We start from the raw sequence: 26,102 nt of genomic DNA, 5'->3' as shown, positions 1-26,102 counted from the left end.
TTGCTTTAAGATAGAGAAACTTTTTACTTTTTTCCTCAATATTTATTGAGTCAGAGCAATGATCTAAGGTAGGGTGAACATTAAAAAGTGAGATGCTTATGGCTTACCACTTTGAATATAGTTGAAGTCATCTTAATATTGTAAAGTTATAATAAATATAATAATAAATAATACTATATTTAGTATTTATTGTCACAGGGATCATTGCTAGCAACAGGTGCTTCTTATCTCTCGGCAAGGCATCTAAGGGGCTGCAGGCATCTCCGTATACAGTATGGGAGGAAATACTAACTTTTCCATAGCAACCACTGTCCATTTCCATCCTCAGTGTGCTTTCCACAGCAAGGTACTTGTTTTATACAAAGCTCCTTCAGCTCACTCTGCCTCAGTTCTGAGTTCTTCAGTACTTGTGAGTGGCATCTCGCAGCAGCACTCAGTGATATTACCTATAGTTTATAGGTTCAGCACTTGTTAATCAAACCTTGTCCACATCCTCTCTACAAAGGAAAGGAAAAGGAAATGGACATGGAGTTTAGTTCTTCCTTTGAGAGTGTCTCCACCTGTGTTGCTGTAATTATCAAGAGAACAACTGTCAGTCACCAGTGAGCTGCATCACTTTAATTAACCCTTTTAATAGAGCTGTACCTGCTTCATTTTTTTGGCTGCCTCTGTGCTTATGCAAGAATTGGTGGGTGTGGTGCACACCAAATGCTTCCAGCCAACCTTACAGGATTTTATCAGCGCTGGGAACAAACCCCGACACCTGAAGCAGGAGGTGAACAAATTGTCTATCATCTGAAACAGTAAAGGGCACTATTGCATATGAGGGTTTGGTAGCAGCCCAGCAAAGAATACAAGATGTGTTTCCCTAACAATATAATAAATAAACCATGCTCCACTTCTTAAAAGAACTTCAGGTCTAGTATGAAGTCAATCTGTTTTCTGCATTCTGTCTTCCAAGGCTACTGAACAGAAGTTCACATCTTTCTCATTCTTTCCACTCACCAGTGGAAAAAGAAGTGCACAGGACTTCTACAGCAGAAACCCACAAGGTCAGCAGTTCCCTATCTCGCATCCAGCCTAAAGCAAAATGCTTATCTGTGCAGAAGATGGCCTCAAGCCATAGATCTAAGCAGTTTCAATCTCACCACCTTGAACTGTGAGGGCACACCAGCTTTTTAAACATGGATTTTCCCATAAACACAAGTAACATGTACATTGGAGGAAATCAAAGCAAACTACTGTTGAACTAAAACATCATGCATAAACAATTCTCTCCCCAAGGAAAGGGAGTAGGAAAATAGTTTAATCTGGATGTCCATAGATACCTTGATGATCCTGGGGTTAAGAAAATATAACAGTGAAATACAAAGGCTCAGGTACCTACTGCCAGTAGCTAGAGCTTCATTACTTTCATGTAGTGACATTGATTTAAATGTCTGAAGTTCTGGGCTCTAGCTTTCAACAAAGTTGAAGAACTGGGAGGTTCTACAGAGAAAAGTTTGAGAGCAGAGTGATATAATCAAGAGCAGCTGGGCCAAAGGAGCCCAGTATGCACATGCCCTCAGATGGAGCACAGCATTATTCTCTAAGGCAAATATCAGATAAAGCGCACGAGAAAAAACCTGCTAGCTCAGCGTTTTTGTAAACAGAGAAGTGCCTTCCCCCCTCACTGTGGTTACCACTGTGTTCAGAAAATAACTCCTCAGCCCATCCCCCTTCTCTGGCTGTACCACTACCTCCAGCTGACTGGGGTGACGGACAAACTGCACAACAAGATATCCGAAGTCATGATAGTAAAAATGCTTCACTGTTGTGCACAATAAATGGTTTCCACTTGGGATTAGTTAATGGAGAAATATTTTGGGTACTTTTTGCTCAAGGGGTTTCATTTGCTTCCAGAGTCGTTCAGAAAAAGCTCCCTGAACTTTGAACCGTATCTGCAAAGTGAGATAAACAAGAGCCATATAAATACCACAGCCCTTTTCCCCACACTGTTTCCTTCTGCAGCGGAGCCAGGCAGAGCTGCCAAGAAGGGGGAGGAGGAACGGGTAAGTGCGCTGGGTTTGCTGTGAAAGAGCTTCATGACTTAAGATCTGGCAGAGTGTTTGCTTGTTTCTTTGGCTGAAAAGGCTGACTGTGGAAATTTCCATTGGAAACTAAGTTGAAAGTTGAAATTTGAAGAGAAGTATAAGGCATGCCATGGCTCTCCTGCAGCTCACAGGGCGGACAGCTGTTGCAGGGTACTGCATGCCAGTGCTGCAGAAGGCTGCTGGAAAGGCAAGGAAGGATACCAAAATGTCACGAGAGTCTCATGTGTTCATAATGGATATAAAGGCAGGCTGCTTTCCCGATTTGTGGAAAGAATGGAAAAGGGCTGTGTTGGTGTACACTGGACCACAGTTTAGTCTTCAAAGTACTTTACCTAGAACATCGGGAAAGAACTGTCAGGGAGGACAGCTGGATTTCACAAATGCAGCAACAAATCACTCTTGTTTCAAAAGGTCAATTATTATTAATCTTTTAGGCTATAACAAGATGGATAGAACATGTATTATTTATCAGAATTTATTGTTTCCAAACTGTTTTATGGTCATTGTCAGACTTTGATGTAAGTGGTGAAATTGGAGCAGCTTCATAATTTTATATGCTTATAATTTTAAATATTACTTGATAATGTGTGTTTAAGCCAAAATTGAGATGTTAGTGGAATAAAATGAAAAGGTAATTATAGATAATTATAATTTCTCACAAGCTTTGATTGTCATAAACATTAACTGAACTAAGTATGGATATGAGATTTTATAAGATCTGAGGAGTCCTGAAATTCAGTTTTCATTTCTGGTTTTTGCAAAATTGTTTCTGGTGCCTGACTTCTTCATAGCTTTTTCTCAATGGAATCCAGATACTCCAGACTGACTTGTAAAAATTTTGAAGTGTTTTATGTTATTTTCTGCTGTGTTCTGTAGTACTTGCTGTGTACTGAAATCCGCTGTTGGTGCGTATACTTTTAAGACAGTGGAATTACTCTGTAACTGGAGTGAACTGGTCCAGATTCTTCCTGATATAAACAGGCTTACCACAATTTATATCAAAAAACAAGAAACAAAGCCACATTAAAATCACTGAAGTGTTAAAAATGGTCAAAAAGAAATTACAAAGAGACAGATTAGTAGTACTAAAAAAAAATCCAGTTATTCTGAATGTTTACTTTGTAGCTGTTCAAACACAGTAAAAAAACCCCAAAAATCACAAAAACCTTCAAGCACCACAAAGAAAAAACACCTACCTCTGTTATAGAGGAACTCTACTGAAAAACCAAAGAAACTGAGCAGTAAACGAGGAGGTCAAATTTTTTCTTAGAGGAGTTTGTTTCGTTCCCTGTTTTTTTTTTTTTTTTTTGTTGGTTTGTTTTTTTTTTGTTTGTTTTGTTTTGGTTTTTTTGTTTTGGGTTTTTTGTTTGTTTGTTTTTTGTTTTGTTTGTTTTTTACTGAATGGAGGTAATATGCTGCTGTGTTTTCTTATGGGAATTTCAGATTCTGAACTTTGTTTAGGCATTGGCCTTACATTATTTCTTTTCTCTCTTCTCAGGTAAAGCCCAGCCATGTGGGCAGGTCTGGGGCTGGTTCTGGCCCTCTGTCTCCTCCCAGGAGGAGGGGCAGAGACCCAGAACTGCCAGGAGCCCCCAGAATGGCGCATTGGGGAGGAGGACCCGATGTGGAGCTCCAGAGGCTCGGTGACAGTGGTGGCTCTCCTCCAGGCCAGCTGATTGTTGTGCCTGCGGCAGGCTTCCAGGTAAGCGTGGATCTCGTCCCGATTGGTGTTATCCAGCTGAGAATGCTGCCTGTGCCCTGCCACAGATGCACTCCATGAAATCTAGCTGCCCAAATGCCACCATCGCAGCTGGCACGTGTGACCCAGTGACCTGGCTCACTATCAGCAGAAGGGTTCTGTGCCAGTGGGTAAGGTTCTCTATCTCTTGACCTACTCCTGACTGGCAGATTGTCTTCTCCAAATTAGGTTTACAGCATAATAAATAGTATGATCAACTTGACATTAACAAAACCCAAACCACAGGAACACCTGACAGAAACAGCAACAGATGATTAATGTAGCAAAAAATGGTGAAGCCAAGAAGTATCACAATTCTTTAACATGGTTGGATTCACCTGAAATAGAGAGATCAGTGATCACTGATTCCTTATGTAAGACCTGTAGGGGAAAAAAAGAAACCAAAACATGGGCTTTTCATGTGGCTTTTTAGCCTGTGCTCAGAGATACCACATATATTTTAAAAATCCAGAAGTTAAGGTAAATACTGTCCTGTCAAAAAATATATGAAGCATTCAAGGAAGGTTAGGTTTTCATCCAAGACCTGGGACATTGGTGCTGTATTTTCTAGAACTTACTCCTTGCAAATAATTGGCTATCATGACAATAACAATAATAATAAAATAATTTCAAGCTGAGCCAAACAGGAATTGCATAAAGCTTTTATCTTTGATTCATTTAGGATTTGTGAAATTATTTTGGCTTAAAAATTCATAGTACCATTTTCAGATTTGGATTTTTAGTCACAGAGAGAACATCTTAGTTTGCTCCTCTAGGCTGCACAATTTACATATCATAATAGGCTTTGCAAGTTTATTAAAAATTTGGTTTAAAAACATAGTGCTAAATCTCTGGCTCCATCAAAGTTAAAAGTGGGCTTCGTGTTTGGCTTTCAAAGTAATTTGGTTTGGTTCTTAATTTTAGAAAAAAGTTTAAAAATCTTTCACATTCTAGACTGTTTCCCATAACTGAAAAATAAAAGTTTTCTAGAGCAATTCCATAGGAAAAATACAAATGAAAGGGAAGAAACTCCACATCATGCATCTGTAATAAAAGCAAGATGGAGCATATTAACTTTTGTGTCAAATCTCATGATTCTGTAACGATTTATGGTCTTGCTTCTCTACACTCCCACTAGTTTGGAGGACCTGCGAGTAAAGTTAGAGAATGAAGGATTGGTCAACATCTCGTATGTGATTGTCAACCATCAGGGAGCTCAATCCCGGAGGGAATTTCACCTGCTAAAAGAACGTGTTTCAGACTACATTACTGTCTACCAGCAAGATGAGCAGCAAGAGGATGTCTGGACTACTTTAAATGGAAACAAGGATGACTTTCTTATCTATGACAGGTGTGTGCTTACAGACAAACATGGAAAAATATTTGCATATATTTTGTGTTATGATTTGCAAATCTCTGTATTATTACATTGATGTGAAAGTAACAAAAAATCATCATGCTCAGCTTCTAAGCTGAACTACATAAAGTGCTAGCATTTACTGGAAAAACAAAGTTACAAAAGCAAAATCTGCTTTTGCATAAGTAATTTTGGAAGAATTTTTTTGTTCTTTATAATTACCGCGGATTTAAATGGACAAAAGTGAGTGTAAAATTTGGTAACATGTTCATGGTTTTGTGGTGTTTTTATTTTCAGATAACTTCATTACATCCATGCATATCAAAGCAGAATCTTTTATCTCATGGAAACTTTTTGATGAGAGTTATTGAAAATGCCATGTAGACATAAGGAAAATTAGTCTTTAGGTAAAACTTAAAATTTCAGAAGAAAATTGCTTTTTGGTATAGGTTTCTGTCACAAGTATATTTTGGCAGCACCACTAGGAACTGTAGTTGAAATCCCAATTTTTCTGTTTTGATATGATGGCAGTGACTTGAAAAATCCTACACTTGAAACATGTCTATCCTTGTTACTTTATATTACTGTAATGAACATTCCAAGTTCATACGAAACCATACATAAGCTTAATACAGAGTTAGAAAGTTATTATTTTTCTGTAATGTGATGAATTTAAACAAATTAGCTACATTAGGTTTGTGGGATGAAACTAGCAGTGGAATGAACGATCTTGAATGTTACAGCAGCAAATATGCCCAGGTAAGGAAGGCTGATGTCATACAACAGACAAAAAGAACAGTGCTGCCTTTTGTCTGGGAGGGGGCCCAGACACCTTGCCCAGAGCATTTGAAAGGTTGACCAGTTCTGTGCTGTTGACACGCAGGGTATGTGTACATTATGAATCGGCTTAGCACTAGCCTGGCTGTGATCCCTCAACAGGAGTCTGTGTTCTTGCTGTGCCTTAGCCATGAAAGCTTTGCTTGCTGCTGGTCCTAAATGTGCAGTCCACACGTGGGGAGCTAGGGCCAGGGGACTGTGTGTTGGCAGTGAACAAGCTGCCCTTGTGTACAGGTTCTGCATTTTCTCCAGCTCCTTTGAGCAGATCAGTTGTGTAGTCAAGTGCATATCAGAACCCTCAAGTACAGACATGGGGCAAGCAGGCACCATAACAATGCCCCCATTCACATTAAATCAGTCATGCAGGTGCACCGCAGTGCCCATCCCACTCAAAATACCTGACAGGTTGCATAAGAAACACATGGTAATGCAGCAACCACTCTGCAAAGAGCCTTCTCATTATCCCAATGGGTCTGTAACAAGTGCACCTCTCTCAGTCTCAAGTGCCACTAAAGGACAGGCTTCTGGCAGTGCAGCTACCACATCAACCAATCATGCTTCACATCCTGGCCAGTGCAGGTGAGCAGGCAAGCATTTGTAAGGATTTTCCTGTGAACTGGAACAGAAACACTCCCTGTGGAACTGTACAGTGTGCGTGGTTTGATTCAAGTAAAGTGAGATACCATAAGAAGAGAGATTTAGTTGTAGGTATTTGTAACCATGGAGTTCTTTCTCTCCTTAGATGTGGCCGTCTGGTGTATCATCTGGGTATGCCCTACTCCTTCCTGCATTTCCAGTATGTGGAAGAATCCATTAAGATTGCATACTGCGAAAACAAGTGTGGAAACTGCTCTTACATGGTATTTTCTTGTCTTATTCTGTGTATAAGAGAAAAGTGGATTTGATTGGTACTTAAAAAATTATTTAAGTGTAATAAATCCAAAAATATACTATTTCAAACTTACACATTTCATGCATCTTGACAGATAGCTTTTAAACATTTTTCTAAGCAAATTAGATCTGATTTCTAATTGATTGATTATCTGAATTCCTGTCCTTGATAGAAATGCAAGTAATTATCAGAAATGTAAATGAAATCTTGGAGAATAATTCTGTTTGTAGAGCTATAGAGGTAGTCAGCAATTAACTACTCTAATTTTGTGGGATAGGTAAGTATGTATTTTTTTTTAAAACCCAGGAATCAAACTCAAGCTGGCTTGCGTTACTGTTCATTGTAGTTTGCATTTAAACACAGTCTATAGGAGTTATTTTAAAAAAGTGATAGTACAAGGTGACAAATTATAAAAGAAGAGTAGCTTTCTTTAATGAATAATTCAAGACCAGAAATACTTTTAAGGATTATCAAGAAATGTACATACTTCATGGAAGTTCAACAAAATAATACTTTTTGATCCCACTGTGCAGCATTCTGGCCAAATGTAGACCACAGACAGGTCAGATGTAGCATCTAGGATAAGAATACTTGTTATTAGCAATTACTGGAATGATAATTGCTAAAAAGCCCTGTCTAGTTGACAGTGGTGTGACAGCACAAGGCTATATTTGATATGTTCATATGTTCAGCAAAATAGCACAAATAACTTAAAAGTGCCTTTTATGCTCTGCAAAAAAGTCAGTTAATACTTTACCTCTCCTTTTATTGAATACAGTGCCCTGTATTTAATGCAAGCATCTGTTTTGCAGGAACCTGATACTGATGGTGTATGTGAAAACATCACTAAAAAAGCAGTTGAAGAGCTGTCAGAGATAGAATCCAAGCCGACAGATCAGCATTCCCATCCCCACCCGCACAGACATGGACACCACCGCCGCCACCACCACCACCACCACCATCAGAAGGGCAGCCGTGATCCCAAACACGAGGCCCACCAGGCTGCTGCCGAAACCGAGAGACATCCTCCTCCCAGCGGCTGGCGCCACAGGCTCTTTGGCCGCCACAGACACGATGATCAGATAGGTAGTCAGGAGCACGTAGACACTGCCCCTCCAGGAGAAATTGTGGAAATTCCACAAGATAAAAAACTACGAAAGAAAGGGAAAAACAGCTGCAAAAACCAGTTAACTTGAAATTGGCAGACAGGATCAGACTCTGCCTCTAGCAGCTGATCCTGTCATTGTAGACACCTTCTGTTTGAAGAGCTAGGGAATTCTGTCACCTGACAGTGTCGCGGAGCACTACCAAACTCTTGCAGGTGACACGGGCAGCTGGCGGCAGAGGACGTCACTGAGTCTTGTCAGTGCCGTCTGCTCTCTGCTGCCTGACATTTATCACCAGCAGGAGCAAGTGAAACTAGTGACACCTGACAGTGACAGGAAAAGGCAAGGAACTGATCCTGAAAAACAAACTAAGCACCTTCCAGAAACAAGGGAGTCACGCTAGCTCAGTTAATGTAGAGCAGAGCAGAAAAATGAACAGATTATCTGTTTTTATTGCCCCAAATTCAAAATTATGCTGACAGGTATGGGTATATTGCAAAGAAGTGTATTTTAGAGCAGCACTCTTAGAATGATTGAATATCTGTCAAATTCCATCAGTGAAATCTTCCTGATTTAAAAGAATTTGGTTGACCCCTAGTTTGTTTTTCAGTTCCGCTGGGAAGGTGTCTCCATTCTTGATTAATTTGTCTTTCTTGTTTCTCTTCTAACATGTTTCTGCTTGCATTTGTGAGGACAGGAGCATAAACTATGACCTAGGGGCTCCTGTCTGATGTTTTGCAATCAAGAACAGAAGATAACCAAGTCAGATATTTTAATCATTTTTTATTAAGAAGACAATAGATGTGAAAGTTGAGGGTTTTTTTTTTTTTTTCCTAACCTGGGGATAACAAATCATGTACAAGCAAAACTTACTCCTAAGCAATGTGACAGAATAATTCCACATAAAAAATGTAATATACAGACAGTAACTGCTTTATTTTTAAGTAACAGATAGATATACTTAACTTTGACAAAGCTTTCTTAACAAAGCTAAGAGCTTTGTGGCTCTTAGGTACAGTAAGAGGGTCCATTAATACATACTGCTACAGCACGTAAAATCCTACTGAATTAATTAGATCATCCTGAAGTGAGAAGTAGTGTCAACAACCCGAGAGTCAGAATCAAAAAGAGGGTGGGATGAAACAAGTTTAATCTTGGTGTAATGTTGATCTTTGTTTATAACAGTGCTGAATTGGGTAAGTCTGTATCAATTAGCAATCTATTAACATAATGTACCACTTAAACTTGTATAACTTCTTTCTCTATAGCCTAGCATTCCTAATGTTTGATTAACTGAATGGAAGTAAATCCAGTTGTTTGAAGGATTCCTGGATGAAGAAGAGAATATTCATGAAAAGAAAACTGCTATGAAAGCATACACCATAATTAATGATGGTTTAATAGGGAAATTACTACTCCTACAAAACCTGAATCTTTTTATTGTGAATGCTGATTAGCAAGAGAGTAGCTTTGAATGTACACAGAATGCATGCTTTTGGAATGTTTGACAAGAGTGTTTTCAATAAAACATACTTTCTTCATATCTTGTTTTTATTTTGAGATGCAGAATTTGAAACACTAAAATACTTCAAGTCATTTACTCAGAATCTCCTCCGTTTGAAGGGCAGGTCTTGGCCTTTATTAAGACGTTGCTCCAAGTCTCTTATCGTGTTTCGGAGAATTTCAATTTCCTTGTTTTTCTCTTCCTGGAGATGCTGCAGCTTCTGTAAAAGTGCAGGCAAAGGCTTCATTATTAAACTCACATAAAATTATGTAACAATACATTTTACTACTGCAAGTAAGATATATTCTAATAAGAATATTTTCCTTGGTACTTTGTATTCACAAAATTACAAAAAACTATTTGCCCTGAATCCTGTTTTTCTGCCATCCCAAAGTCTTAAGCCTAAAAAAAAAAAAAACCAACCAAAAACAAAACAAAAAAAAAAACCACCCAAAAAACATATGCAGAGTATTATATCAGTGTCACTGATGTCAGTTCTAGTTTAATTTTCCAGGTTAACAGTTCTGTAGTAAAACACCTCACATGTTGCTTTCATTGCTTGCCCGCAGTAGTATCAGTATGTCAAGAGCCATGACAGTTGGGAGTTCATCTTAAAAGCCTTTTTGATCTTAAATTATTCTATGATTCTATGAATTGAGTTGCGTAGAGGTGGGAGGAATGTGTGGGACAGAACCCACTGAGAGAAACCCCCGAGAACTCCTGCTTCAAACACCCTGAAGCAGCATCTGTGCGCTACACGCTATGGAAGCACCTACCCTTCGAAAGATACTTTGTGGTAAGACTGAAGCCTCTGAAAAAGACTTGGTGGTTTTATCCTGAGCTCTTGCCAATTTAGCATTGAACTGAAAGAATCAGGCAAAGACAAAAGATGGAAATGAATGGGGGGGTTGGAAAAAGATGTATTAAATATGTCAAGTGTAATTTTCACTTTTTATTAGTTGCATTTTTTTACCAGAGAGTAGTAGCAGTAAGCCTTTCTACTAAGTCTAGAAAAACAAGGCTACTTAAGTTTATTTTAAAAAGAACGCAGTTACAAGCTGTATTTCTTAAAAAAAAAGCCTCAAAGTTTTGCAAAAGTACTACAAATATGATTAACTAAAACCATGTAGATAAAAAGATCCTTCTGAAAAAAAAAATTAAATTGAAGGCTTCTCAGCCGCATATCTACAGGATCAGAAACTACAGAAGGTACTAAAATCCTTCAGAACCATCACTCTTCTCTTATGGTCCAAGGATAAGTCAGCCTGAACACTTCCACATTTTATTTCTTTTTTGATGTGTGAAAGGTTTGAAGTATTTCCTTAATTCCTTCTGTAATGAGAGTGTTTTAAAACATAAGCAATGAAATACATGCTGAATGCTCTGTCTTAAATCTCTGCAGGACTAGAAATTTTTATTGGAATTTAATTAAAAAATATATATGTACTCACCATTTGGAAATTTAAAAAAAGTTAAGCAGAAAACATTTATGAATTTTTTAATAGCTCAAAATCAAAAACTGTTTCTATGTAATTTAATTTGGAACAAGAAGACAAAAACCTTCAGTCTCCCTATACAATAGGTGAAATTTGACTCCTGAGCACGAGTCAGTTATCATTGTGGAAGGGAGCACAGGGAGCACCTGATACTGATCCTCATAAAGACAATAAATAATTAAGTTTTCTAGATTCCATCATATTACTTTGCTAAGTACTAATTAATATTTTTTCACTACACAGTCTTTGAAACCCAATGCCCAGTTCATCTTTAAGTCAGCTCTGTAATGCATACCTCTATCTGCAGTTTAATTATTTCATTCTGCTTCTCTTCATTTTGAATTTTCAGCTGTCTAGTTAGCTCTAATATTTCCAGTTCTTTTTTCTCTCTCTCTTCTCTATACTCCATTTCTTTTACTTCAACTAGGAACACAGTAACACCAAAATCATTATTATAATATATGAAATTATATAGATGAAAAATTAACATAATTTCCCAAATATTAAAACTTTCTTGAACATCAGGTCAACATTTCACTGGAAAACAATTTAAGCAAAAACCATACCGAAACTATATGAAAACCACACTGTCCTTTTAAAAAGTCACCAGTAAGATGGTGTCTTTTTAAAAAAGGCACAAAATTTACAAACACTTTCCTTGTTTTCACCTATATTTTTCACCAAAAAAACCCTACTTTTTAAGGCTATATCTCCAATGGAGCAAATGAACATAGAAATAAATTTTTTCCTTATTGAAGTATTACTTATTTGTGAAAAATAATGTTCTGCTCTCCTGAACACAGATAGAAGATTTGAACAGCAATCTAGCTTACAGTTCAAAGCAAGGTTCCAGTTGATACTTAACTGAAAATTTCATTCCTTCTGATTTTTATGCTCACATTCCCAGCATTTGTTCTAACTATCTGGGAATTTCTGCTCATTCCGTGTTGCTGTACTATTGCTTCATTACCACTCTCTGCTCTCTTCAGCAAAGATAAAATTCCATTAAACACTGCCCACTTCTAGTGTTCACATGTTTCCACTAAGGAGTGGAACTCGTATTTATCCTAGACAAAATGTAGCACCACAGGTGACATTGCTAAAGCATTCAGTCTTCAGAGAACTTACATTTTTTCCTTGTATCACAATTCAACTGTGTTATTTCTAATTTGTGGTCTTCCTCTTTGTTTTTAATTTCTGTCATGAGTTTCTCAATTTGATCTTTATACTCCTGTGAATATAAAGTGTTTTATAAAGATCTTGCAGTTTCTGTGCTCTTAGCCTTCTGCAAACCATCATGTAAAAATATACAGTACTCTATAATTCAGTACTTGTTTTATCCTCAATCTTGTAAATTTAAATGCCCACTTACTTCTTACACAGTCTGGCTGAAGTCCACAGATGAAAAAATATAGCAGATTTCTTTGTACTACAACTATCTGTTAATGTAAAATTAGAAACTGTACTTCTTAGGAGAACAGGCAAATGGAGAGGTAATAGTCCTTTCCTGAGAGCAGGATCTGACACAATGATTCAGTTAGTTAAGGGACTACAGTTTCACCTTTGTGGATTTTTGACTCAAGGATTGCATGATTCAAGTGTGAATTTTATTAGTATTGCTTATATGAAGGATTCCACAACTTCATGTTGGCAGCAGTAGACACATCAGTGATACCAGCAGCAGTAACACTGCTGGCACTGATGTTCAAAGTTTGAAGATGCCAGTTATAAATTTACTGCAATAACTACTCCAGAATTTTCAAGGAATTGTCTGTAGCTGCCACTGTCGAGGTGGTGTCTCCAAAGCTCTCTCGTTGCAGCCTTCTGACGAGATGGCCACTCACCAGAGCAATGCCTGGGGGCACTCACCAAGGCAGTCACTGACTGGGGATCAGCATATGGGGACATAGTCAGGCGCCTTCAGAATGACACCGGGAAGTCCCACCGTGCTCACACGTGTTTAATGAGTGGAATAATAATTTATTAATAAATTATAATATCAATATAATAAATTATTCTATAATTTATTATGTTTATTTATAATGTATATAAATCCGTCAGAAGACATTACTCACTTTTTACTTGAAAAGTCAAGATAGTAGCTCTACTGGTGCTAATATTTAAGTTTAACTAATAGCACAAACACAGGCAAAGGATATCATCAGTGAGATTCCTGATCCTAAATAGATAACAGATCTGCACTCTCCACACAGAGAACTATGAAAACAGAGAACTATGACTAGTGCTGCTGTTTTTACCTCCTTTGCAAAAATGAGTGCCATAGATACAAAGTACAGAGATGGAATTTATTATGAGGTACAGATAAGAAACAGAGACTTATTATCTTTGTAGTATTTATTCCTGAATAAACTGGACAAAATTAAGACTGCTCCTGAATCTCTGGCAGCACAACCAGACATCTTCAATGTGAAAACCCTATTTCCAAATGAAAAATTATTTTAGTGCAAGGGATTAGAATAATGAAGGTTAAGGTGAATTTAAAGCTAAACACAGCTAAAAAAACCCCAAGTGCATCTTAGATTGAGCCAAAGTTCTCAGCACCAATGAGTTTTATAACCTCTTAGTTCTTCTAACACCTTCTTACATGGATACTGTCATGAGAACAACCCTTCTCTTTTTACACATGAAAAACATTAACAGAAGAGCACCAATAAGAGTATCAATATCAAATCCTAAACAAAAAGATATACAGCATAATAGAGATGCAGTATTATTCCTTTACCTAAAGAATGATAATTTGTGACATACCTCTTCACAAGTCTTTAATTTATCTTCCAAGATGTGAATGGTTCCTTTCAGTCTATCATTTTCATCTACATAAACAAAAACTATATGGTACACTAAAAAGTACATTTTGACAATTTTTTTAGCATGAAAGAGGAATAAGGAAATTACTTGCATTTTTTGACTTGGCTGAACTTTGAGAAACTTTTTTTGTAGACAGTATAGTCATCATTACAGAACTATATACTGTCTGTTTCCATTTTTTAACAAGAAAAATCATAGTTTAAGTTTAATCATAATATTTACCTGGTATTACTACTTAGAACTTTCTTTAGTCTTCTGATAAATGATGCATTCAAAAAATCTAGATGCAAAGTTCTTTGACTCAGAAAATAAAAGACTATTATCACAGCTACAACAGTTTCAAATTGGAATATGCCAGTTCTTAAGTACCTGTTTCCCAAAAACCAGAAAACAGTATGTAAACACAGAATTTAAAGAAAGTAGGGTTTTTTATTATTAATATCAGTTTGAATATTAAAAACATCAATATACTTAAAATGTTAGAGATTTATTAATATATATGCAAATATGCCTTGAATGCATATAATTTATAATAATTATAAAATTAACTTCATGGTGTACTGCTGAGCTATAGTACAAAGATAGAGCAAATATTTATATTTTTTCAAGTAAAAATTAGTAGTTGTCAAGTATATGTAGATAACAGCAATAACATTTAATAACATTATATACTAAGGATTAAGACACTCTGGTTTAACAAAGTGATAAAAACTGTGCATAGACACTTGGAGAGTCTACAATCCAACAGCTGAATGATACTTTATTGCCTTTTGTAAAATTGCCTGTGTTATGCTACAATGAATTGAAAGCCCAACTATTGATTAAAATAACTCCTGGAGGCAGTTACTAAGTAAACTATGGCAATAGACATTTATTACTGCACAAGACTTATTTTAGATAACTTTTTTTGTTTCTCTTTGCTTACCAGTAAATTTCTGTGTCTGAAATAAATTAGTAAATATAAATGAAAAAATTAAATGCCTGCTCATTCGAAATTACAGTACAACACCTAAGTAAAATAGCATTTTTTGCCTTTACCTTTCACGTTACACTGGTTTTCAATGGTTTGTGTTAGACCCTTTATCACATTCTGTAGAGCACTGCATTCTGAAAGAAATGAAAAATCCAGCATTTTTTAATAGCGTCTTCACAAATTCACATTTTGTTTACAAAATTTTATCAAATATTTTATGATAATTTTGGTTAAATGTTACTCTAAGTCTTTTAACTGACTGTAAAAATTACTCCGATTATTAGTAGGTGGTTACTGCTTAATTTTAGCTTTTAGTTTGATGCTTGATTAAAATCAATTTTATGAAGCAATACAAACAATTTCATAAAAGTATTACATGTTTGTTTCTAGTCAGAAATCAAATATCTTTTTGTTTTCTGGGCAATACTATAAGTTTTCCATATCAGCCTTCCAGCAAATTGATATATTTGATGAAACTGATACTTACTTTCCTGATAATATTTCTTTGCCAATTTTCTTTTTAACAAGACCAAAAGAATCCACCCATTGCAGCCTCTCACACATTTTTTACCCCTTTTTTGATGCATGTAACATTCATCTTATGGCTCAACATAAGCTTTGAGAGATTCAGAATATGTGCTATTGGCTCCATTATCTCATTTTATACAACAGAATAAAGGAAAATAAATAAAAATAGATGCAAGCTTTTATCAGTTTACATACATCAGTTGTATTTCATAATTTTATTTTTAAAACTGTATTTTAAATATTCAAACACCATGTGTACTTCCTGTAATATAGGATTTGGTTTTCATTAATATGACTTTTATCCCTTTTGTTCATTGTAAGTTTATCAGTAGAGTCACAAAACTGTCAAAGACTGAGAACAGTGGAGGCTATACAACTGAGGTTGTTTACTTTTAAAACTTCTCTTTCTCTTTCCTGAATACCACTGCATTTCTTAAACAGCTTTTAATTTCCACAACACATAAAAGTTTGCTAAATAACAGTTACTCATCGCATCAAACTAAAGCCCTTTTGAAAACTGTCTATCGTATCACTGAAGACTACATTACAAATAATGGAGTGAGGAAAATCCCAGCTAACAGGTTCAGTTTTCTGCTCAGTCTTTTTGACTCTCAGCCTGACCTTCCATCAAGCCTGCTTTTCTTGCAGCCGAGTACGTTAGCCAGATACTTTTTCCCGTTCCGTGCTTCCAAAAACAACAGTAGAGGGAGCACGAGCAGCACAGAAACATTGCCTGCCCATCAGTTCCTGTGCTAGATCAAAAGCAACTGTGGAAAAATCCTATTCAAAGTCGGAATGACGGGATCAGCATGCCCGTCTGTACCAACTATTTCTACTACAAATTTCCTCCCATTTGAAAATGTATGGAAAATAACTCAGATGCTTGTAATTCATGCACAATTTGGAAAGACATCTGAGTCAACACTAGAGCAGCAGCTAGTCTTTAAAAAGAATCACAACTGTTTAAGTGTAAGCCACTCTTTTGCACAGTTCCAAGACTGCACTTAAAGTTGCGACTGGAAAAAAATTCCTGGGAACCCACAAGTTTTGTTTGCCTACATTAAGGAAAAAAGCAGAATTTTTCTTAATGTTTGCAGCCTTGTGGATCACTGTCATAGCATCTGCTATGGATCCTGTGTAGCTCATTCCTTGTAAGGTATAGTGCCTACATGCAGAAAGACTGAACATCATAAGCGTTCATCTGCATTTATAATTGATTATTTCATAGGGCAATTATATCAACCACTTTTTCCTTTAACACCATAGAAATGCTAAAAAAACAAACACACAACCCTGAAGATGCTAAGTAGAACCTCCTTAAGTGTTTCACAGGCAAAAATGTGATTGCTTTGTTTTAGCAAACGACATTAGAATTTTATTCAGAACTGTAGCATCACAAGAATCTATTTAGCCACCACAGAAAAGGTTTAGGAGTAGAAAACAAAGATGTCAGACTTGTATCTGTCTAAAATGGATTTGCAATGATAAACAATTCAAAAAATTGTTTTTTTGAATCTCATCTTTGTTTAGCAAAGAACATATCAAGAGAAAATGAAGTTAATTTATGACCTTTCAGAGAGTGTATACACAGGCCAAGCTGCTTTTCTTTTTCCACCTTATCTTGGGTATAAGTGTTTCACTGTCCTCTCCCTTGATTTTTAGATGCTTTCATTCTTCATCTATTTTTTTTTTCCAGAATTTCCAATCTTCTTTTACCTTAAACAGTTCTAGGAAAGACTTTTGACAAGGATGTCAAGGATTCCTCAGATTCTCACTTGTTGGAGATTTCTTGGGGTGTGAAATACTATTTTTGTTTTTTGTTGTTGTTTCTTAAAAAAAAAGTGTTCTTCAGCCAGGATAAAATTCCACTTCCTCATCCCACTACCACTAGTAGCCACAACCCCTTCAGGGTAGGTGGAACAACAGCCTGTACTTCCACAGCATCTTTCTTCCTGCTCCTCTGCTGTAAGCAACTTCTGTTGCTTTTGGACCAACTCTTTGAAAGATACTTCAGGAGCTGTGGCTGAGCTGGGTTCTGGGAAACAGCTTGGGACATAAGGCTGGGAGAAATATTTTTTTCCAAGCCATAATTGGCAATATCATTCTATAAAAGCCATTTTCATGACTACAGTCTGTTCAGATAACTATTCCCAGAGTAAAGATTGAAAGTATCAATGCTGCATTTGGTCCCTGGTGCCTCTCCAGTGCTGCAGAGGACCCATCTATAACCCCATCAATATTAAAAGTGATTTGGGGGTCTCTTTTAGTCCCACAATGCTTTGCCCTTCCAAAAGGTTTTTATAAAGAATTTAACTATTAGATGAAAAAGTTTTAGTACTCTGACTCTGAATACCACATATGCTATTACCTCTTTTGAAGGGTCAATGTGGAAGGTCAATTTAATAAAAGTGCAAAGACCATCAATTGCAAAAAGAAAACAAAAGGTTTAGAAATGTTATAGACTTACTAAATCAGCCATCACTACATCAGCCTTTCACATCCTTTTGAAGTACTCCTAATGTCACTACCACAATTCACAGGCTCTGCTCATCTCCACTAACATGTTAACCTGAAGGTTCCTGTGACAGTCTCTGCCCAGTTTATGTCAATTTTCTGTCCAAACCATTTTTTTGAAACTCTGCTTTATGAGCACCTAGTAATGAATACAGTTCAAAACTATAAACTTACCAGCATTTCATGCCCTGGTATTTGAAAGGTTTGCCTTATTGGTAAGAGCATTAATCTAATAGTTTACCTTACTGGTAAGTACAGAACCACAGAAAGGGCCCTTGCTGGGTGATCTGGCCCAACCTCTCTGCTCAGGCAGGGCCACCCCAGAGCACACGGCACAGGATTGCACCCAGATGGCGCTGGAATAGCTCCAGTGGGGGAGATTCCACAACCTTTCTGAACTTAACCTAACAGCCATGATAATTGTCTTTATTTCTAAATACATTCTATCCCTTTGGCCTCTTACCCATATTTTATTTCATTATCATCAAATAGCTTTCAGAAGCATCTCTTGAATGTCTCACATTGTACCAAGTTCCTGCTTTTCACTTGTTTTTGTCAATGTTACTAGTATCTCTGCAATTACTCTTACTCATTGACCAGGATCCTTGTCTTACAGCAATTCTGCCTCCTGTCTGTATCTGCACTATCCCTATTACTTCAATATTGTTGAAGTTTGTTTTCTCCTGACCATCTCTGTTGCTGAAACCTAAGTTCATATTTCAGGCTGATTGCTCTGGCATTTCTACTTGGACTTCTGCCACCCACACTTCTTTTTTTCCGTCCAGTGTTTCGAAAGAAGCTCCAGAGGCTGTTCTCTTCTATTATATCAGCATAACTATCTCACCAAATAATTTCTCTCTTATCTCATGAAAGTGAGGCAATACTGTTTACAAAGCTCAGATCTCTCTTCTGACTTTGATCTGTTTTCAGTCCATTCCTCTTGTTGCAGTCATCCCAGCAGCTCTGGTTTCCTGAGTTGTCTCTTTCACTTTCTCTGCTATCTTTTATATCATAGGTTCTATAGTAAGAATTATTTCTTCTTTTTGTCCACCTTTTCCTTTCCTTTTTTACAAAGTGTTTTGTATAAACCCGCTCCTTTCTGGTTTCATCACTAAAGAAGCCTCTTCTGTTTCTGAGTGACTGTCCTGCACTGTCTGACTATCGTGCTTAATAGAGAAACAAGTATTTCTGACTCAAACCAATGTTCCCTCCAGCTCACTATGCCACTTCACAATACACACTACAAGATAATTCAGGAAAAATTAAAAAAAGCTAGATAAAAGCTATCATTAGTACATCCTCTCAACTTCCTAAACACAGAATGAAGAGGGACAATGAGAGATACTTCTTTGTGTTTAAAAAGTTTGTTGTTTTCCATTATTATTTTCCATTATTTTTTAATTAATGTATATTTCTGTTATGCACAGGCTTCTGTGGGACTGATTTAACTTATTTTGTAATGTGTGGAAAAGTTCCTCCCTTTGTTAGCTTTAAATCAATATACATGTTTTATTTCCATCTAGTTTTTTTATTACATTAGAAAATGAATATTCTATTCTGTAATCACTTTCTCTGTGCCATTCAGAATTTTACAGCTATGAGTCATATCAGCTCTATTCTCTGTCTTGGCTGAAATATTCCCAACCAACTGAAGTCTTCCCTCAGATGTCCCAAAATTGTGACCAAACCTGTGAAAGTTCCAGGTGCATTTCCCCCCATGCACCTTCTGGGTGTTTGGCTGGGCACAAGGCCATCTTAGAAAGAGTATAGATGGTGACATTTAAAAAAAGGCTGGCAGCAGATTCAGAAATAACCATCCCTTCTTCCCATGGGAGCTGCTTGTAAAGAGAGGCTTTTGCCCTTGGCCTATGCTGCAGTTGTGACAGCCACACACTTGGACCCTGGTCATGACCTAGGGAGTGATTTCCTGGCTTGATATCAGACCTGCCTCTTCACTTGGTACAAAGCAGAGATCCTTGGGCCATGTCTGGCCTTTGTTACCATTTCTGAACTCCATTCTGACTCAGCCTCCTGAGTCACTCTCATCCGTACATACTTGTTTGGTAATGTAGACTTTTGGCTGACCACGGCAGTCCTCTCTGGGCCAGCCCTGCCTGGGCAGAGCAGGAGTGAGCCTTGCATGGTTATGCCCCTACATCCATGGTGTCTGTTACAGGAGTAGTTCCTGATTCCTTGTACCTTTCTCCTTCCTGGCAATACCAAGCCTTGCCTCCTTCTCTGTTACCTGTGCTAGTTCTGCTATTGTCTTTTTTGAGATGGACCAAAACATGACATAAAAATCACAGACCTTACAGAGTCACAATGCTTATTTCTCTTTTTCTTTCATCATCATACCTACACTGTGTTTGCTTCTTTGTCTACTGATATTTTAAGAGAATGCAAATATTTAAAGAGAACTGTTTAGAGGACACCAAGATCTCTTTCCTGAAAAGCAGCAAACTAACATCGACCATTCTTTATACAAAACGCCTCCCATTTGCACTGCCACTGGTCTCCATCTCCCCTGTCATCTTGTACTATGAGTTTTTGGTATATCTGAAGAGATTATCATCATAAGCAAACTTCACTCACTCAATAGCTCAATTTCAACGCTTAGTTCCTGATTATGCCAAATTATCCAAGTCCCAGTGAAGACTGAAATAAAACCCAACTGGTAATCTCCCTCCTGTGTGAAACTAAGTTTATTCCTACCTTGCTTCCAAACTTTTAGCAGGCTGACTTCCCAGAGATGAAAGTCCTACAAAAGATGCACCTTTCAGCTACTTTACAAACTACAGAAGAATAAGCAACCACAAATCTGTGCTAAGCATTAGATATTGTTTCTCGTTTCAAATACTCATCTGAAAACAGTTCTAGAATAAAACTAATCTTAATTTTATAGTTTTCCCTGTAATTCCTCCTTTGTTTCACAACTCTTTAATTATGATTATAGCCTTATAATTCCCACCTATAAATGGTAAATGACGTTTTATTAACATCCACTGAACAGTCTGAATCCTCATAAAATTAATATGAATATTAATATTTACTATGAGATGGGTTTAATTACATTATTCAAGATTGGGCATTACTGCTTTTCACACAGCATCTTAGATCCTTGCTGTGTTATTTTTTATGGCTGAAAAGAATGGAAATTATCACTCAGAACTTCTTGAATGCACGCAAAAATCATACCTTTCTAATAAAATAACTTACCCTCTTTTACTGATTCCTCCTTTGATTGGCTTAATGTTAGTAATCTGTTACATTTTTCCAGCTGATGAATCAGTAGGTTATTTGCATCATTAATTTCTGATATTTTCTAGAAAATTGAGAAGGACTAACATTATATTAACATGTTTAAAGTTTTAAGTGAATTAAAAAATTTAACAATTCAACAATACTGCAGTCCAAGCCTGTAATATTTTCCCATTCAGTATATTCCTTTATAGTGAAGAATGATAACTAGACTCGAGATCCTTTGCTGTTCCAAGTTTACCCTGCAAAACTAAGAATGCTAACTTAATCATGAGTTATAAACCATTTTCCTCCAGTCTTGTAGCCCAGAGTCTGGATCAATCCTCTGCAAGGTTCTTTCTACTGCTTTGCATAAAAGGCTGTCAACACTTTTGCAGAGCAACAACTTGAACAGTATGTAGGAATAGGAACTGGTATAATAAGTTTATTCCAAGAGAAATGCTAAATTTATTTCAGGTGCTCCTTTTATACTACCTCTAGTATGGATTTGCTGACCAGGAAATCAGCAGAAAGCTGATCAACATCAGGCTAAAAAGATTTTCCTCAGAGGGTCAATTTTTAAAGAAATTACATACACATAAGATAAAGGAAGCTCAATGCATATGAAATGTAGGAATTTGTGCTCCTGATAAGGAAATGACATTTTTCTAGAACAAGGAACAACTTCTGAAAGACCACCTGGTCTAGTGAGAGGTGTCCCTTCCTACAGCAGGGCAGGGGGCTGGCACTAGGCGGTCCATAAGGATTCTGTGATTCTGTGAAAGCAGTGTAATGCAGTTTATCTTCAACACCATCTTCCACAGTCTTCCTGAGAAAGCCAATTTGGCCTCTGGATGACTAAAATTGTAGCACAGAAACAAAGGCTTCTCAGATTTCACTCAGAATCCACTCCTGTTTCTCCAGGATACAGTCAATACAAACACCTTTTCAAATGAAGTTGGTGTTACAAGGCATAACAGTAAGCTGATATAATTTAAGGAGCTGATACAGCTTAAAATTCTCAAAAAGATTTTGAAAATGTCAGACAACAATTATAGATGGCAGTCTCAACATTTTTTAGGTTCTTCACTTACCTTTTCTATCTCTGAGAAGTCATATAAAAGCTTATCAAGGTTCACTACACTGGTTTTCTTCATAGTTTCTTCATCACTATGATTCATTTATTTCTGGACCGTATAATCAAATGATCACTAGATATATGTAAAAATAGATCTATAAATTAATATATTCATTATTCACACCACATAAATTCTTAGGCAAAAATGTAAGAAGAAGAAGACTCTTTTTTAAAATTAAAACTATTTTTGCATTGAAGCTAAACTTCAGCCTATTTAAGATCTTGCATTTCTGGGAAATACAATGAATGTCAGAAAGCCCAAAAAATACCTGCCAAACTGATATATTGTGGTTAAATTTGGAAAGTTTGCTGCAATTAAAAAGTTAACATGGATCCACTTCCATAGACAGAATAATGCACCAGGCATATATTAATTCAGCATCTTTTACCTCTGTAGATGCTCTAATACTTGGCTACACAGGTTTAAAGGTACTTACATATTTTCTTATAAAAAACAAGTGTTAAATCAGTGCAACACATAAACCTTGCTGCAGAATAAAAGGCAGTATTTTGAAAGGCATCCATATAGTTTCAGATTTTTAGCATAACCCCTATTTTTATAAATTCTACATACAAAATTTTCAACATATATTTGCAAGATGGATCTGAAATACACAACATGAATGCTTCTAAAAATATTCAAACTATTTCTCAGCATCAGGCTCTATGAGACAAAAACTCCAATACCTACTAGTAAACCATGTGGTCCAAAAAAAAATCACCACTTCTATACATGGAAATCTGTGAACAGCCTTTTTACAAATAACAAAAAAAAATTGCAATCAGGGAGATGAAGCACAAGTTAAAATATGTTCACTACTCAGAAAATGAATGAGCTTCCAGACAGAAATACTTGCAGTACAGTTAGGCAGAAATAGGTAAAGGCACAGCACTAAGCAGAAACCAAAATTACATAACTGTGTGATTTTCTCAGTAATTCAATATTTACAAGCTTTTGTGAACAAAGCAGTAAGATACTGGTTCTGTGTGTTTAATATTTTTTCCTTGTGCCCACTCCTTCCTCAGTAAGACTAAAACTAATTCATAAGCCAAAGCTCAGTTTTTTTAAATTAACAGTTCTAAATTAACAGAATATAGTAACCTTTGAAAAAGTAATGCTTCTTAGTTAAATTAATGGGGGTTTTGTTTTTTAATTATTTAGTAATCTTAATAACTTGGAACTTACTACCATGCAATGATTTGTCAAATTGGGGTTTTAAATATGTATTCAGGACACTCAATTTTTTAAAACAATTAACCATCTTAATATTCTGTTAGTTGATAATCTAAATGTACACTATGAATGTCGGTCCTTTGACTTTTCCAGTCCTTATTATGGGCAGCATCTTCTATTTGTCAATCATAATTTTTTTTCATTATACTTTTAAAACTGTGTTCCACTCTCCACATTTAGACAGAGGATAGAATTCAGGGAGCTGCTGTGTTGAGCTGTTTTGTTTGTGTGTTTCCTTATTCTATGGCATCACTTGTTTTCTCGGAAGACAGGATGTGCTCAGCACTTGGCAACAGCACCACTGGGTACAAAACTCCTGCTGAACTGGAACAGCAAATTAAAAATGATGTTGTATTATTAATGCTGTATTTTTTTTTTTCCAGCAGGAAAACTCATCACTGTTATTTTTGAGCATATTACTGTTACACATTATGTCTTCAAAAGGCATTTTTTGTTAAACCTCTCACTCCTGTTTTGAACGATATTTATGTCACTGGGGAAAAATTAAATATTTAAATCATGGGTTTGACTGCTGTAAAAGTGACACCTTCTTTTAATGTCTCTTTGACCCCTTGCCATCCATGCTTTCCCAGTATCACTTTTGAAACTATTGTAGGTGATGGTCCCGTTTTGAAAGTTAAGTTTTCGATTTTTTTGCTGCATATGGCAGTGAAGCACATTTAGAGAGAGAGCGAGAGAGAGACGGACAGACATTAACCGAATGTAGGGATTATCCAGCAGCAGGCACGCCAGCGCTCCCCGCGCTGCGCCGACCGCCCTCAGGCACCTGAGGGGAGCGCGGGAAGCCCCGCCCCGCCGCCGGAGCGTACCACCGCCGCCCCTGCAGGGGGCGCCCCCCCCCCCGCCGCTGGTGGGCTCGGCCGACCCCCACCTGCTTACAGCCTCCCCTCAGGGGCGGTGGGGCTCCCCCTTAAAACTTGGAGAGATGCTAGTTTACTTTATGGGCCTAGGTTTTCTACAGAAATAGGCCTTGTAATTGTTTCCCTGGAGCCCAAGCTGCATTCCGGTATGTGACATTTCGCCCTTAAGCAGAAGAGAGTAGCCGAGCGTCGTAAATGCTTGTGGTTGAACTGAAGGGCAAAAGTCAGGGGGTCTGCAAAAGTGTGGAGTGGTTTTACAGTGTGTCAGCTCCTGACCTACTCTGTAAGCACATGGCAAGGGGCTGAAGGGATAGGGATAGGGATAGGGATAGGGATAGGGATAGGGATAGGGATAGGGATAGGGATAGGGATAGGGATAGGGATAGGGATAGGAATAGAGATGGGATAGGGATAGGGATAGGGATAGGGATAGGGATAGGGATAGGGATAGGGATAGGGATAGGGATAGGGATAGGGATAGGGATAGGGATAGGGCTTGGGTGGTCTTGTTCTCCCCTATAGTCCATGCCCACTTCTTGGCCTCATTCCTGCATTTGTGCTGTGCTGGGCTGTGCTCCAGAAACTGGAACAATGTTTGTCCTGGTAAAGTTCTGCGCTACCTCCACATGGCCCCTTCTCCAGCCACATCTTGTTCTTTCTCACACTGTGTTAGCACCAACAATCCTTAGTGATTACCAACAATTCTTGTCTGTTATTCAGCTGTCCTTTCTTGGCTCCACAGCACTCTAGCTATCCATGTTCAAGATATATACATTGAGACCTACACCCTTATCTTCTGAGATTCTGGAGTATAAATGGACTTCTTGTCCAAAATGCTAAATACTCCATAGCTGTCTCAGATAAACGGTTTTTGTCCGTAATAGAGTGGAAAGATGTTACATCTTGAATACTTTTTGGTGCTGTCCCTGTGATCAGAACTGTCTGCTGTGCAAATCAGAAGATGTGCCTGCAAACACCCAGAGAAATAACAACCTACCCGTCACGGTCACACGTGCTGTTTGGCAGGCAGCTGCTTTATCAGAACATCTGTGGGTTGGTTGTGTGCACTGGGACATTGCCTAGGCAAATTGATAAAAATAATTTTCACGGATAGAAGGTCTGCAGCTGAGATATCAGTGAGGAAAGGACACAGTGCCAAGTGTGTCATGGACAGATATTAATAGGGAAAGAGGTACCCAGGGAACTTGGTACATGCTGCTCACGTTTTCTAGCTCACTTGCCCTGCTTCAGATACCAATTTTTACAAAACATCTTTTGCAGTTTCACTTGTCCTTCTAGATTGCACAAATTTTTCAAAAGGTTCGGTACTTTCAAAAAATTAGAATAAAAATTTGTAATTAAAGTTAATAAAGTCATTAATCACCGCAGTTAATGTTCCTCTTAGACCTATAAAAAAGTCCACTGTTGGTTACTAAAGAGAGAAAACCTGTGACAAGACATTGTTTCATATTATTTCTTACAAACAGCACAATCTATGTACATTTAAATTCTCATAATTAGGCATGGGCTTGAGCAGTGTTTTAGTGATCTTCATGCCATTTTGATGGTCTTTAACAGCCTTCTGTACAACCCTGTACAACCCCTTTAACAACTTCTGTACAACAATCTCAAGTGGATGTGTCAGATTCTTTCACAGAGCTAAACTCTGCAAGATTCATGCAGTTTACAAAGTTGTTTTGTCTTTTTCTGAAGAACACAGAGAAAGAAGAGCATAGGTTTTAACC

The 26,102-nt window shown here is 37.3% G+C and overlaps 2 protein-coding genes across 9 annotated transcripts; one reads left to right on the top strand and one right to left on the bottom strand.

The window, feature by feature from the left end:
- Positions 1–1,801: 1,801 nt before the first annotated feature.
- Positions 1,802–9,564, top strand: SELENOP (selenoprotein P). The gene is made up of 5 exons (XM_064405686.1): positions 1,802–2,051; positions 3,592–3,795; positions 4,970–5,182; positions 6,768–6,885; positions 7,730–9,564. The coding sequence occupies exons 2-5, from the start codon at positions 3,605–3,607 to the stop codon at positions 8,393–8,395; spliced, it is 1,188 nt and encodes a 395-aa protein (XP_064261756.1). The 5' UTR covers positions 1,802–2,051; positions 3,592–3,604; the 3' UTR covers positions 8,396–9,564.
- Positions 8,866–24,283, bottom strand: CCDC152 (coiled-coil domain containing 152). 8 transcript variants are annotated; one of them, XM_064405690.1, is made up of 10 exons: positions 24,195–24,279; positions 22,934–22,994; positions 22,199–22,315; positions 21,084–21,189; positions 14,891–14,959; positions 13,793–13,857; positions 12,152–12,254; positions 11,319–11,446; positions 10,304–10,390; positions 8,866–9,747 (listed from the first exon to the last, which is right to left on the bottom strand). In XM_064405690.1, the coding sequence occupies exons 3-10, from the start codon at positions 22,283–22,285 to the stop codon at positions 9,625–9,627; spliced, it is 768 nt and encodes a 255-aa protein (XP_064261760.1). In that variant the 5' UTR covers positions 22,286–22,315; positions 22,934–22,994; positions 24,195–24,279; the 3' UTR covers positions 8,866–9,624. The 8 variants fall into 8 exon arrangements, with proteins under 8 accessions (XP_064261760.1, XP_064261763.1, XP_064261759.1 ...); XM_064405693.1 differs by having other exon boundaries at positions 22,930–22,994; positions 24,195–24,270; XM_064405689.1 differs by having other exon boundaries at positions 24,189–24,269.
- Between the last annotated feature and the right edge of the window lie 1,819 nt (positions 24,284–26,102).

Source organism: Passer domesticus, chromosome Z, assembly GCF_036417665.1.
Source record: "Passer domesticus isolate bPasDom1 chromosome Z, bPasDom1.hap1, whole genome shotgun sequence".
Classification (NCBI taxonomy): domain Eukaryota; kingdom Metazoa; phylum Chordata; class Aves; order Passeriformes; family Passeridae; genus Passer; species Passer domesticus.
Note: the sequence above shows the minus strand (reverse complement) of the source record. Positions and strands in the feature narration are given on the sequence as shown.

What these genes read in the sequence shown, in the direction of transcription:
- CCDC152 (XM_064405687.1), bottom strand. Translation starts at nt 22,285, where the DNA reads ATGAATCATAGTGATGAAGAAACTATGAAGAAAACCAGTGTAGTGAAC. An exon ending in AAACCAGTGTAACGTGAAAG is followed by an intron (nt 13,858 to 14,890) that starts GTAAAGGCAAAA and finishes TTGTTTATGTAG; the next exon opens with ATGAAAATGATAGACTGAAA. An exon ending in TAATTAAACTGCAGATAGAG is followed by an intron (nt 10,391 to 11,318) that starts GTATGCATTACA and finishes TGATTCTTTCAG; the next exon opens with TTCAATGCTAAATTGGCAAG.